This window comes from Episyrphus balteatus, chromosome 2 (assembly GCF_945859705.1).
Source record: "Episyrphus balteatus chromosome 2, idEpiBalt1.1, whole genome shotgun sequence".
Lineage (NCBI taxonomy): Eukaryota > Metazoa > Arthropoda > Insecta > Diptera > Syrphidae > Episyrphus > Episyrphus balteatus.
Window position 1 is genome coordinate 131690341 of NC_079135.1, and position 15429 is coordinate 131705769.

General features: G+C 32.2%; 3 protein-coding genes across 5 annotated transcripts in view; 1 reads left to right on the forward strand and 2 right to left on the reverse strand.

Annotated features, from left to right (window-relative positions):
• The window catches only part of LOC129911728 (disks large 1 tumor suppressor protein), a 146173-nt gene extending 144841 nt beyond the window's left edge, over nt 1-1332 (reverse strand). For both annotated transcript variants that reach the window (XM_055989615.1, XM_055989614.1), the window contains exon 1: nt 1036-1332. The gene's annotated coding sequence lies outside the window, so the exon portion shown is untranslated. The remainder of the gene's footprint in view (nt 1-1035) is intronic.
• A 3729-nt stretch (nt 1333-5061) lies between these two features.
• LOC129909993 (cyclin-L1) lies at nt 5062-10053 on the forward strand. The gene is made up of 4 exons (XM_055987206.1): nt 5062-5620; nt 5677-6067; nt 9329-9738; nt 9794-10053. Exons 1-4 carry the CDS (start codon nt 5199-5201, stop codon nt 9993-9995), a joined length of 1425 nt encoding a protein of 474 aa, XP_055843181.1. The 5' UTR covers nt 5062-5198; the 3' UTR covers nt 9996-10053.
• LOC129909998 (DNA damage-regulated autophagy modulator protein 1) overlaps nt 10040-15429 on the reverse strand; it is a 401886-nt gene continuing 396496 nt past the window's right edge. For both annotated transcript variants that reach the window (XM_055987213.1, XM_055987212.1), the window contains 3 exons: nt 15140-15369; nt 14915-15072; nt 10040-10512 (listed from right to left, as the gene is read on the reverse strand). In XM_055987213.1, coding sequence (XP_055843188.1) covers nt 10347-10512; nt 14915-15072; nt 15140-15369 — 554 coding nt within the window. In that variant the 3' untranslated portion in view covers nt 10040-10346. The remainder of the gene's footprint in view (nt 10513-14914; nt 15073-15139; nt 15370-15429) is intronic.

Here is a 15429-nt window from a genome sequence, read left to right on the forward strand (position 1 = left end):
AACAATGACTACGTCATATAGGACACACTGATTAAAATAAAAAAAAAAAACAACAAATTTATTTTTCCACTCACACGACGGTTACTTCGATTGAAATGTGAATTTTCTCTCTTCAAGCACTCTCTCTCTCTCTTATTTTTGTTAACTTGAGAGAGCTTATAAATAAGAAAAAAAACTCTCCTTCCATCTCCATACACGACACACGAGCACGACGTTTTGTCAAGGTAAATTTGACATAGATTTGCGCATGCTAAATTTCAAGTTATTTAGAATTCCCTAAAAATAATATTTAGCTTGCTGCCAATAATAACAAAAAAAAAAAAAAAAGAAGTAACAAAAAAAAATAAAAAATGTTTAAGAAACAAGCGATTTTAGTGTGTTGAAATGTCAAATATTGTCTATTTTGTTGTTTGTCACATGTCTGTCTGTCTTTCTAACTAAGAAGGACTTTCTATTTACATTTTATGTACCAGAATGACACGAAATCGACCGGTCGACAACCTTATTTGGTATCCAAAAGCTTATAATTTACAAGCCCTTTTCTCGGCCATGGGCATGAGTTTTTCCTCCTTTTCCAATCATTTTATTCAATTGATTAATCCATATCTTTATTTTAATGCCTCCTAGTATATTTTGAAAAATCAAAAGAACCTCCAAACCCTTTGCCTTGGCTCGAAAATAAATTGCCTACCTCAGCCGAATTTTCTTTTTTGTTTTATTAAAAACGATTAAGTACAAGGCTCTTTCGAAAAACAAAATATAATGCGCGGAGATTATAGATATATACTTTTTCGTCCTTGTATTATAGAAAATCATCCCTAAATTTGTGTGTTGTATCTAAAATTGAACATTTTTATCCCAGGGGGTGGAACTTTTTAACTCCATTTTTTCTTTCTTCATTTTTTTGTTGATTGAAAATCACTTTTTTTTTATTCACTCTGGGCACGAAAAATGATGATATTCTTATTTTTATTGATTATAAAAACACAGACAGATATAAGCAAAATCGTTTTGGAGATTTCTTCGAAGATATACCTTTTATAACATATTTCTAGTATAAGTTCAAAAACCAATAAAACATTTTTTTAATGAATTAAAAAAAGTTTTAGAGCGCGTACACTAGAACGTGACGACAACACCATCCGACACGACGACGACACGGACGTTTCGCTATTTACTTCTTGTTCCTTCTCAGCTGAGTATTATAGACCACAGGCATACAGAGGGTTAAAATATATGAACTTTTCCTCGTCGCGGTAGTCTTGTCTTAGTCGTTTTTAGAAAGAGAATTGAGATACGTCGGTCGTGCTCGGCGTTCACAGCAGATACAGATTAGAAATACATATTGGATTGAATTTTCATCTAACAAAACCAACATACATACTTAATGTCTTAACTTTACTCAAAAAAAAAAAAAAAAATTAAAGAGAATTAAAAGAGAGATATTTAGAGATGTTAATACACTTAAATCATGCATATTTTTTTTTATAGATACATATATGTTTTATCTTTACGATTAATATTAATGTATCTATCTATCTCATGAATTCATGACGTTTGATTAAGTCCATGCGCAGTAGATATAAAGTTTTTGTATTTTAAAGAGTACCTAAATTTAAAAAGAGACTTTTGAAGAGATTCAAAAATACACTTGTTTTTTTTTTGTGAACTTTCGAAAATACAAAACAAAAAATATAACAAAAAAAAAAACATTTGGAAACAATCTATCTTGTTAAGTTGTGTGTCAATGGTTTTTTCAGGGTTTTGTGTGAGTGACACCTTGGTATGTCACATGTGGATTGAGGAAGTATATTTGAATGTTTCGGCTTGACAGTTTGTGTAATGGGAAAAGAGAAAATTAACATTAAAGAGTTGCTTTATTTTTATAAGAAAAATACTCTAACACCCACATCAATGTACACTGTAAGCATTCTATAGTGATGAGAAACAGTATTTTTAAAGAAAGAAAATAACAAAAATTTCTAAACTAGGTGTTATTCACATATGAAATTGAACTTTAAGATTTAATAAAATTAAACGCTCATAAGGTTAGCGATTAAAATTGGTGTCAAATGAAAGTTAAGAAGACACTGAAAATGTAAAAATTAGGATTGCCACTTTTAAAATGCGAAATTCTATGTGGGTATGGGGAACCCTATTTTAAAAGAAAAAATTGTCACATAACTAATTTTGTAATACCTTATTTGCAGAAACTATAATACCTTATTTGCTAAACTACCTGTTCAGTAAACTTTAGCTAACACTTACCTTCTATGTTAAAAATGTCAAGTGCCATCACTTAATTACACTAGCATACAGCCAAAATGAACACCTCCGGGGCTTAGAAATCACATTAAAAAAATTACTATGGATATATTTTTGAAATATGATTTTTCAAAGTTTTTTGTCTTTTTTTCCAAGCTTACTTAGTATTCGGGCTATATCTTGAACACAAGAACCGGCACCCGAAAGCTGAATAAAAAAGCAATAAACTCTAGATTAACAACTTTTCTGGCTCCCTTCAGAAATTTAAGTCCACTGAATCAAAACATTTTTTAAAAAGAATTTTTGACGAAAAAAACTTCTTACTCAAAGTAAAAGTCAAAATTTCGAATTCACGTAGTTTTAAATTTTTTTGTTACTTTTCCAGTTTTTGTTTATAACTCGAAAGCATGCCGATTTGTTGAAAATTGTATCCTCTTAAATTTTTTTTTAATGTAAGAAAAACTATTTAAAAAATAGAGAAAAAACGACATGTTTCGTGTTTTCACTAAAGAGCAAATTTTTATGCTTTGAGCAATTATAGATATTTATTCTACTAGTTTTTGTGGGCTATCCTATAGGTCTTTTCTTGAGTTAGTTCTTATTTTAATCAGTCGACGGCGACGTTTCGGGTATGGATACACCCTTCTTCAGGATTTGTTTTTGTTTTTTACCGACTTCCAAAAAGGAGGAGGTATTCAATTCGTCTGTATTTTTTTTTTTTTTTTATGTTTGTTACCGCACAACTTTGGACTGAGTGAACCAATTTTGATAATTCTTTTTGTATTGGAAAGCTGGTGGCTGCAGTGTGGTCCCATTTCTATTTCGTTCACTTTTAGCCCTAGGAACTACTTTATATATATAACCACTTAAATTCATATAGAGCCGATAAAGGGCGATACCTTGATTGCAAAAAGTTCGGTCCCAGACGTTTCATTCGCGGCATTACCCTTGCCAGACGTCCTTGAAGATTCGCGAAATAGCGATTTTCATACAAAAGTAAGAAAATTATTTTTTGCAAGATGTATAACCGTCTGGTGGTACCTTTTAAAAAATTACCACTACCCATTGATAGAAAATAAATTAGTGCCAGACGTTTTAACCACGGCATTACCCCTACCAGACGTCCTTAAAGATGTTATAAAGTTGTTAATTTTGTAAGTATAGATCATGGTATAAAAAGAGAAGGTATGATCATTAGAAAAAACTCAGTATCGAGAACTGTCAAAACTTATGACTACTTAAGGTTTTGACAGCCCAGCCCATTGAAATTGTTGTTGTAAACAAATTTGTCTTGGAAATTGTTGTTGCTTTTGACTTGCCAAATGCCAAACGTCAAAACCTTACTACCCCATTTTGTAAGATGGCGGCTCTAATGATCATACCTTGTCTTTTTATACCATGAGTATAGATATTTTAGTTTTGTTTTATATATTTAAGACTTGTTTTTTTATATTTAGGTATATTAATTAAATGGGGTCCTGAAGAAGGGTATATCCATACCCAAAACGTCGACTGATTGAAACAAGAACTTACTCAAGAACAGACCTATAGCCCACAAAAACTAGTAGATTAATTTTACTAAAAAGGTCACGTAAGAAAGAATATTTATTTATTGATATTGACAAATTGAATGCGGCCAAAATTGGATAAAATTTAATTTCAAAAGTGAAAGTTATTCTTGTGTTTCTTGCTTATTTATTCAGCTGCCGGTTCTTCTGTTTATTTTATTTATTTATTCTTTCATCATTAAGAACAAATATGGGTCAGTTTTTACTCAAGATATAGCCCGAATATTAAGTATAAAAAATAACGACAACAAACTTTGAAAAATCATATAATGAAAAAAAAAAGATAACCTCATCATCGAATTTTTTTAAAAGTGATTTCCGAGTCCTTGAGGTCAAAATAAGTTAGAAATAAATAGTGGTACTAACTGAAAATTTTTGCTATAAACCACCTCCTTTTTCAGATATAAAAAGGAATGTATGAAAGAAAGGGTCGGATAGAAAAATGACTACCTTCCTGTCATTCTAAAAGTGAGAATAATTGGGAATTTCGAACATTAGTCCTTGTCTTTTCTTTCTTATAACAATTTCCATTTTTAAACTCGGGGAAAACCAATAGTATTTATTAATTAATAAAGCAATAGAGAGGTATTTTAAACTTGGTATTTTTTTTTTTTAAATTTTTATTTACGATTAAGATTTATTAGAACGTAGTAAACAAAAAAAAAAACACTAGAAATTGATTTGTGTATGAGTTTGCTTTAAAATTGCGGTCATCTTGAAAATTTGGTTTTCACCCAGTTTAAGGAAATAGGTATATTTTTTATTTTCTAGTTTGGTACTGACAGCTGTGCGAAATTCCGAATTGATAATTATCTTTTTGTGTGGGCGTGTGTGTGCTAGAGCCCTAGAGGAAAAAACAAACAATTCCCCGAATTGCTAAACCCTAAGCAATTTATTTTTGTTGAAATATGTGTCGAAAATACATTTGACAAAGGGAAACAGAGCATCTAAGAGCAGGCAATAAAATGAATATATAAAACAAATTATATGGTTCACTTGTTAACGAATATTATTGAATTGAATATTCTACAACAAGTAAAAATAAATAATAAACAAATAATAGAAATTCAATCAAAAAGTGTTTTGTATAGGAATAATTTTTTAAACGGAATAAATATAAAGAACTCTGGATCCAAAATATACACTAATCGAACAACTCTTAACACAAAACAACAAAAATTCAAATCAAACAGAACTCAATTTTCCACTGGAAGTCAAATGTCATTCCAGCTTGTCATCTACTACAGCGTGAAATTTTTTTTTGACAACCATTTTTATCTCGAACCAAATGCAGTGAATTAAAATATAAAAATTTCTAAAATTTTAACAAATTAATGAAAAAATTTAATTAAAAACCCATTTTAAATGGTTGCCCAAGAAGTCGCCGATGCAAACAAAGCAATGGCTGCAGCAACAAAACCAGCCTTCCCACGACTTTTTAACAAAATTGTTCTCACTTTAGAGAATAGTTTAATTCCCGAAGCCAAACTCGATGCTACACCCTCACAAGTCGATGGCTTGGACAAAGAAACTGAAAAAGATTTAAGAATTCTAGGATGTGAGCTAATACAAACTGCAGGCATTCTGTTGAATTTGCCTCAAGTGGCAATGGCAACGGGTCAAGTGATTTTCCAGCGATTTTTCTATTCGAAAAGTTTTGTACGTCACAATATGGAAACTGTGGCCATGAGTTGTGTTTGTTTGGCATCGAAAATCGAAGAAGCTCCTCGTCGAATTCGAGATGTTATTAATGTTTTCCATCACATTAAACAAGTTCGTGTACAAAAGTAAGACAAATTTAGCTCTTTTTTTCGTAGTTTTTTTTATTTTGTTACTATTCTAGGGACATTACACCAATTATACTCGATCAATTCTATACCAATTTAAAGAATCAAGTTATCAAAGCTGAGCGTAGAGTTCTTAAGGAATTGGGTTTTTGTGTGCATGTTAAACATCCACATAAACTAATTGTCATGTACTTGCAAGTGTTGAAGTATGAGAAACATGAGAAAATGATGCAAATTTCATGGAATTTCATGAATGACTCATTGAGAACGGATGTTTTTATGCGTTATCAACCCGAAACTATTGCCTGTGCTTGCATCTATTTGAGCGCTAGAAAATTGGGTATTGCTTTGCCATCGAATCCATCGTGGTATGGAATTTTTAAAATTCCCGAAGAAGACATTATTGATATTTGCTATCGCATCATGGAACTTTATAAGAGGCCAAAGGTAAGTGGATTTTTCTAAGATTTCCCTTATAAATATCCTTTAAATAAAAGACAGTTTTAATTAAACGATATTTAAACGGTCAAGAGGTTTAATAAATAAAACCCCCGTAGTCCATTTTAATGAGTGGGATTTGCATAAAGGAAACTTTAAATCTTTCAGTGCTTGGTATGTCCCTTTTCAACCATTTGACATGGAACGGTGGAATGGCTAAAATTCCTGCTAAGTGCTAAGGTTTCCTCGTTCCGTGGATTTGGCTAAAATATATAAAGCGTATATCCACCCAAAGCTGGAATACAAGTCGCACAACTGGGCTGGAGCTTCTCAAAGATCTTTGCATTTACTTAATCGGATTCAAAACAAAGTGTTAGGATTAATAGGAAGTTCTTCTATCTGTGAAACAATTGACACTTTCGAACATCGACAAAATGTTTCATAATTTTCCCTTTTCTATCGTTTTTTTTACCATCAATGTTCCCTTGAAGTAACGAATGACATTCCTCGCCTAAAGAAATTTCCTCCTTATACTCGCCGGGCCGTGAATGCGCATCAGTTCACTCTGGAGCCTTACTTCGGACGAACGGTAAGATATAGGGATTCTTTCTTTAGCTGGACCACACGTATGTAGAATACTTTACCAAACTCGATATATCCAACTCATTATAATCAAAATGCATTCAAAAACAATGTTCATCGGTTTCTTCTCCTTCAATCTTTTATGAAACTCGGGGTTCTCTTCCAATTTAACAGCACTTGCTGGATCCTTTTGTGCAAAGAATTTCTTGGAAAAGATGTCTAAGCCACTTGCTTCCCTAGCACCTTCACTTGGAGCAATAATCTCTGCTTCAGTCGCTGCACACATCAAAACTACTCCACTAGTTGATTGTCTGGTTTTTAGAACTCCCGCCGCAAAATAAGCATCACTAAATATGGTTGCAGTTCATTTCTGGCCTTGATGGATATCATTATGGTGGAAGTTTGAACATTCTTTTAATGAAGTATCTGAGAAGTCTTTCTACTTCATCAAAATGCTACGCCAAACTTGCGTCGCGTAGCACATAATTGCTCTCATACAGCTTTTTAAGCAATCTGTTTTGTGAGTGTTGAGGATAAGATGCCTCTATAGTTACTAGGATGCATTGGATCACCTTTCTTCAGTATAGGAAAAATAATACTTTTTTAAGACCTGTATTCGTCAATGTTGAGAATGAAGTTGAACGTTTTTGTCAGTTCCTCAATAAGTTCAGATAGGCTTTTGTTTCTTTGACAGGTAGCTTTGTATAATTTGTTTTTTTATCTTGATATCATAACTTAGCGTATGTGGAGCCTTCTTTTCGTTATAACTTTTCATGACAACTTCACATTCCCAGCAATGCCAAGGTTCTTTTCCTTTGTTTTTTGCATTCGCTTTATTTTCGTAAATAAAACATTCTGATACAACCCCTGATCTTCTCAAATTACACTCTCTTTTATTGATGATCAAAAACTCAACTTTTTCTTTTTGAATTTTTGTATTTCATTTGTAGGCTACCTCTCGCTTGAAAATAACGCCATAACTGCATAAAATGTTCTTTTGTTTTGGAATCCAGACTCGATAACCATCCTACCATGCATAGCTTTTTCATCGAATTTCTTTCGATGTTCTTTCGGTACGTGAACTTAACATCCAGTGCAAGATACGTATTATTTGTTTCCCATGTCATAATTCATATAGAACCTTGTTTTCAACTCTTGTAGTTCCTGTGAGGTGACAAATATATGCTGCTTTATTACATGCTTCAGCCCACAGACATTTCGGTAACTTGCTGGAAAATCTCATACTTCCAAAATAATTGGGATTTCTCTTTCTGCGACGCCATTCTGTTGTGGAGTATAGGAATAACTCACAAATTGATCTATGTCAAGTTTTGACAACAATTCAGCAATTTCTTTATTGTCAAACTATATACAACCCTCGCATCTCAATTTCTTGACTATGTGCCCATTGATTTTAGATTCCATACAGCCCATTTTGAAGATATCCATTGATTGCTTCACCGTTACTGATTGTAACAGTATTATCATTTAGGGTAATGGTAAAACTATTTCGAGCAGCTGACTTCACCGAGAAAAGTCAGAGACACAATACTTCCTTCAAAGTTGTATCTTCCCACAACTCATCAATGTTCACTTAAATCTTGATGTTGCCTTCATTGTGACATCAGGTTTCTCTAGACACATTACTTCAGGTACGTCAAATCGCGTGTAAGAATCGTATGTCACAATACCCTTGGTCTTGTATTAATAAATTCTTCATCGTTGCCTTCAAAGAGAATGACATAAGAGCATTTTGTTTTTTGAATTCTTGATGTGTACTGATTTCCGGATTTGTTTTGTGGGTATTCAGCTGCCCAATGTCCCAATCCTTTGCATTTGTTGCATGCAAATTTAATTTTTGCTCAATACAATTTGTTCGTTTGGAAATGTTCTTTTTAGGTATGCTCAAAAAACATCGATACTTCAAAAACATCGATGTTTACTATTCGATGTATCGAATAAATCCGATGTTTCACAACCTTTCGATGTTTACCGATACATCGATGTTTTTTTACTCGATGTATCGAATGAAGCAAGCGTTGAAAAAAACTCATTTAAAGTTCCAAATCTACAGCAAAATTTATTTCATATGCTCTGTTCTCTTTCAATTTTTGTATCGATCCATATTGAATAAAGCAAGCATTGCATTATGCATTTTTTTTAACTGCATATAGATATGCTTGCAGAAATATTTTTACTTTTTTCAACATTTTTAGCCCAATTCCTGTTTGGGTACTCTGGAATGGTGTAGTTTTGTACATTATTTTTGACCAAAGTAGAAATATTTCTGTTTTAGGCAGTACCCAAACAGGTCTTTTATTTTTTCATTCGAAAACATCGATGTTTTTATGCGATACATCGACAAACATCCATGTGAGGTTACGATGTATCACATCGAAAAAAACATAGATGTTTTTTTTCCATGAGCATGCCTAGTTCTTTTGCAACAAAAGCTAATTTTTAATAATTTTTTAGGTCTCAAATTAAGTGTTTGCTTTTCTGCAGGAATTTTATCCCACAAATCTCTAAAATTGCCAAATTATTTGTCTTTTGACCCTTTAAAAATCGTTCAGACAAAGTATTTTCTTTATGCTTGAACAATTGATTAATAAGTTCCATAAACAGAATAACAAGGTGTTTCAATTGTTCGGTTATTTAAATGGTTTTAACATTTTTCAATAAATATAGCCCAATGTAGAAAAACTTGAGAGCGCTGTAGAAGAACTAAAAAAAAAATACATGGAATCACGGAATAAGAAAGCAGATCAAAACACACCACCAGCGGTGACTACGGTCGACCGCAAAGATACTTCCCATAATGCATGGGGAGGTTTCATACAACGAACTATTCCCTTGCCAGTTCCATCTGATGCCAAATCACCTGACAAACGCTCTCGGTCTAGATCAAGAAGCCGTTCTCGAAGTCGATCAAAAAGTCATTCCAGATCACGGTCACGAACACCATCGCCAGATTACAAGAGTCGATCATCGAAGAAGGGCCATCACAGGTCTAGAACACCGGTTAAGAGCAGCAAAAAGAAATCACGTCATTACTCACGATCGCCGTCATCGTCGCCGCATTCTAAACATCGAAAAAGGTAACTTTTATAACAACCCAACCAAACCTATTAAAAATTTTGTTTCTTTTCTTAGGAAATCATCAAGAGATCGTGAACGTTCGGATTACTATGCAGACAGAAAGGATCGGGACAAGTATAGAGACCGTGATCGTGATCGTCGTGAAAAAGATCGCTCCTCTAAGCACCATTCTAGGTATTCGGGTGGTAGCCGAGGTTCTCGCAGCACAGGCAGCAGTAACAAGAGACGTGATCGTTCCCGCGAAAGAAAACGCTAAATTTTAATTCAAACTTAAATTAATATATAAAAAAAAATAAACTATTAAATGTACAAGATTATTTTTTATTATTATTATTATTTACTCATTGTAAAGCTACAACTTTTTATTTTTTTTTTTTTTATTGATAAATACTTTTTTTTTACATTATTATTCATTGTAAACAAAAGGTCTGGAAAAAAATACAAAAAACTTGCAAACGAAAGAAAGAAAAAAATAACTTTGGAAAAAATTAGGTTGTCTCTTAAACTAAGAAGTATAACCTATCACAGCTCAAAAGAAAAACATGTACAAAAAAATCAGAGTGCGTTCTTAGCAAAACACACTTTTTTCCTGTGATTTTTTGTTTGTTTACAATGTTATGCGATAGGCTGCAAGCATCACTTGCGGATGATCCAAGTCTACATCTCGGAATTCGTCTGTAAATGTCAGAATGAAGAAGCAAAATATGGTGGCAATAATCCACTCAGATACTGAACTAACTACATGGAAGCGCCAACCGCCATCAGATGGGTACCTGAAATAAGTACGAGTGTATTTTGTTTAATGGATGATGAATTTTTTTTGTAGCAGAAAAAAAAGTTTTTTTTTTTTATGGTAAAGGAGACTGCGCACTTTTGTATGGGACGTGCCCCATCGTTGTAACACATTGTGACATACATCAAATGAAAGGTCTTGATGAGTGTATTATTTTTGTATATGGGCAAAAGTCTGTATCCCGTGCAGGGAAAGTGCAGTGATGCATTTAATGTTCAAAAATGTATGTAATAAAATTCAGAAAAGTATACATTTTGACTAGATTCTCGATTAAATTGATTCAAAAATATTATAATAACTGTGTTGGAAGTTCAATTGGGCTATTCCATCAACCAGTTTTCACCCATGTCGCAATGCATTTTTCGGATTTTAGAACACTTTTGTATGGGACGTGGCTCATTGGTGTAACACATTGATGAAAGTTCTCAATGAGCGTATTATTTCTTTGTATGGACAAAAGACTCTATCTCGTGCAGGGGAAGTGCAGTGGTGCATTTTATGCTCAAAAATAAATGTAACACATTTGGACTTAGGTATATAAAATGAAAGGTACTGATGAGCGCATTATTTCTTTGAATGGCCACAAAACTGTCTCGTGGAAGGTGCAGTGGTGCATTTTATGTTCAAAAATATAATTCAACGTTTTTTTTACATGTTTGTGTTTTTAGAACAAAAAAACGTAAAGAAAAGACTAAATCAATGCCGTATGGTTTGTAGTTTAAATTCATAATACCTACCAACATTTTTTTTGTAATATAACTTATAGTTTGAGTTGCATTTTTAAAAAATTAGTCACAACCTTCGTGCATTTCATAAATTCATAAAAACCGATGAATGCATTTTTTTGAAAATGAAAGCAGTTGAGGGATTAGTCCAATAGAACACCGTTATTATAATGTTTTTGAATCAAGTCAATCGACCATCTAGACAAAATGAATGCTTTTCTGAGTTTTATTAGATACTGCACTTTCCCTGAACGAGATACAGACTTCTGACCATACAAAAAAATAGTACACTTATCGAGACCTTTCATTTGATGTATGTCTCAATTTGTTACACCAATGGGCCAAAATGCCCAGTCTCCTTTGTTAATTTAGTTGTACCCTACAACTTTTGGTTATATCTTAAAATTGTGAAGAATTTAACTAAATACATTTCCGTCCAAATTAGGAGTTTTTGCATCAAAGTACAATACTCTAGAGTGCTAGAACCGAATTCAAAGATATCATTCAAGTTGAGAAAAACCTTTAGCATTCGCTCAAAAGAAGCCATTACTTATAGAGCGCAATTCATAGTCTTCACTACAGTAAAAAAATATTTTCAAGTACGCGGAAATGATTTTTCTTTTCGTATGTATGCTAGGTGTACGTTTAATGTTGTAAGGTATGGCTTTGAGAGACCTTTTGATGAAGAAAATAATCGTTTGCAGGATCTGAAGACTATCGGACAGGAGAACTATGTATGTATGTATGTCATCCGCATATAAAAGAACGTTCATGTTTATTTCATTTATGATGAACCAGTTGGCAGTTCATAATGGAATAGCACAATTTTCTTAAGTTTTTTTATTGAGCGCTGGCCATCGATAGTTCTATTGCAAAAATAACTTAATTCAATTCGATTACCAAGTTTTTGATTATAGATTGTTTCGCAAGCTATTATATGTACCGTGAATTGTGTGAAGGCGTTAAAATAAGCTCTAAAGCGGGTGACACCTGGAAGCTACCAAGAAGTATATATACTTACTAGAGTGACCGCAACTCCCATAAAAAAATAGAATTGTGAGGTATTTTTTAAGTGACTTTTTAATAAATATTCTTTTACTTTATGAACAACAGGCAGGAAATTACCAAGTACTTTTTGTATTTTTTAGTGCCTAAAAAATGTCCCTTTTTTTGAATTTTATTTTTCTTGAAAAAAAAGTACAAATTCGTAGGAAAACTATATTGAGTTATAAAATTAACATTATTTACTTTTACAAGTTTGAAACCCATTTTTGGATTGAATTGTTTACAAATCACGGTAACATTGTGGTTTATCTTAATAACGCAGTGATATTCAAAGTTTTAAAGCTGATTTTTGGTAATAAACTATTAAGAATATTTAATTGATTAATTAATTTTTCTGTGATTTAACTTCATGGGAGACTTACATTGTTCCTATAGTTTCAAATAGGAATATCAGAGAGCTTAATTATATGATTTTACAAATAACACCGAAATTTGGAGTAAAGTAACGCAGTTGTTTGGTTTTGATCACTTTCTGTTTAAACTGTCATAAATATAAAAATATCATTCCAAACATATCGGTGAAATGTTATTTTATAATAGTATAATTAAAGTATAACCATTCTATGTCAACTAAAATATACGAAAATATGTATTTGATAAAAATGTCCATATTTTTTTTTCAAAATTCGCTGTCCAAAGGGACAACTTTTTAGGCACTAAATAGTATTTTGGCCCATACCTTAACTCCTTCGGTATACATGTGTTCTACCAAAACTATAAAAATGCCTAGAATTTCTCAATTTTATTTTGGAATTTAATACTTCTTAAAATACCAATTCCGATATGAAAAATTTAGTTAACTTCATTACCTGCTCCAGGCAATTTGCTTATCATTGCATTCATAAATAAAAATAAATGAAATAAACTTTTCGCCCCTGATCAAACGGTTAATTTTTACTTCCCATACAGGCACTATAGGTCTGTTTGTATGTCTCTTTTTCTGTCTCTAGTTCACTTGTTAGTTAAAAGTTTTGGGTGAGGAGTAAGTGAAATTTTATTTTAAGTGTTAAAATTAACTGTATGAACCAAAAATACGGTGGAATTTTATAAATAATTGAACCCAAATTAACGGTATCTATCAGAAAATCGTTCCCTTGATTGATTATAATTTAATAAATCTTATGTTTAGCTGAAAAAAGTACTAATTTTCAACTCAACTAATCACTGCACATCTAATCACAGGACAAGCCATCATGAAAAGCACATCAAATATGAATTCATAACGACAAAAAAAAAAAGTCAACAACCACCAAAAGTGTCCTTTGCCAAAAGAAGAGCATTCAAAAGAATTTAATTCAATATTAGTGTTCTAAGCGACATTTATGCCCTTGATTATGAAAGTGGACTAAGTCACTGTTAAAGAAACGATTAAAACTAGCATTCAAATAATTATAATTTAAATGTAAGACTTCATTTTGTATCGGGAAATTAGAGTAAATAGTGTAAATTCACAAACGCATCACTGCAAAGATGATTTGCGATCATTCCTGTAGCACGTTCATAAACGCAAATAAATAGCATCACTTAAAAGTCAATCGTTCATTATTGCAAATTTGTATAAACTGATGCGCAAATATCAAACAAAAAAGCATCAAGAATTTTCTTGATAACTTGGTGATGCCGACGCGATTTGGAGTAAAAATGAAGGAAAAGGACAATGAAAAGTATTTAATCAAATTCTAAATTGTTTATAAATGAATAAATTTGAAGAAATTTAGGAAATATTTTACCAGCACACAAATTAAACAACTTATAGAAAGCAAATTAATATATGAAGGTGAATTTATTGGAGGCAGAAAATCGAAGTCAGTATTGTGGAGGAATGTTCTGGAGGAGATAAAATGTGAGGCTCCAGATTTTAATTAAAACAAAGAGTTTTTATTAGTACATTTCCATCATTAAGCAAAAATTGTTTTTAAACGTAAAACTTTTTGTCGATCAGCATCGCATCGTCATCAGCTGAGCACCGATCAGCATCGCAAAAAAGCAGTGATGCGTAATCACTACCAAAAAATTTGACGTTTGTGAATTTACCCCTAATCACTGCACATCTAATCACAGGACAAGTCATCATGAAAAGCACATCAAATATGAATTCATAACGAAAAAAAAAAAGATAACAACCACCAAAAGTGTCCTTTGCCAAAAGAAGAGCATTCAAAAGAATTTAATTCAATATTAGTGTTCTAAGCGACATTTGTGCCCTTGATTATGAAAGTGGACTAAGTCACTGGTAAAGAAACGATTAAAACTAGCATTCAAATAACGTGACGGGAAATTAGAGTAAATAGACTTGTTTATTACTCATTCAATTGTTTCAAAAAAGAAATACTATTAAATCGCTTGAATAACTTTACTAAATTAGTTTTTCTTAAAACCATGCAAAAAGTTACTTAAGTCCACTTTCATAATTATGGGCTAATTTATTCTTGTGATGACTTTTCTCATGATGAGTTGTCCCATGATGATATGTTGGATAAGCTGAACTTTTCAGTCTAGATTTTATGCTTAATATGTATTAACAGTGAAGCATTTTTTGTATTCCCTTAACTTTAAACAAAAAATAAAACATAAAAATATTTATAAACTTACCATTTTCGAGGATTTGTGCCTCGAAACAAAATGTGCGACATGATTCCCGTCACGGCTAATAAAATAAAAAGAATTGTACAGCAAACAGCCATTCCCAGTCTTATATGTGCCCTTATTTTAGTTCCAGCCATCGGTTGTATCATATATGACACAAAAGCCTTAAACAAACAAAATTTATATTACAATATTCCATTATTGTTTTGTTTCAATCTCAATCAATCTTACTTGCATCCAAAAGTACATTGTTCCAGAACCAAAGCACATAAATGCACCAATAAAATGAACTATCCTAACATTGGTTTCTTGAAAGTTCGCAACTATACTAATTCCGAAACAAGATACAACTCCGAACCAAACGGAAAGTCGATTGTATTTGAGTAATGACGGTCCCATTTCGGGATGATGGCAATATAACTCAAGTACTTGGCGATATCTTATGTAAATTGTGATTCCCACTAAAAATTGTTAAAGTAATTAACATGTAATTGAAGTGAATCATCATCTTGGTAATCTAA

Bases quoted from the DNA above. Each gene is read 5' to 3' on its own strand.
- LOC129909993 (XM_055987206.1), top strand. From the start codon at position 5,199: ATGGTTGCCCAAGAAGTCGCCGATGCAAACAAAGCAATGGCTGCAGCA. The intron at 5,621-5,676 runs GTAAGACAAATT...TTACTATTCTAG, and splicing joins AAACAAGTTCGTGTACAAAA to GGACATTACACCAATTATAC. The intron at 9,739-9,793 runs GTAACTTTTATA...TTCTTTTCTTAG, and splicing joins CATTCTAAACATCGAAAAAG to GAAATCATCAAGAGATCGTG.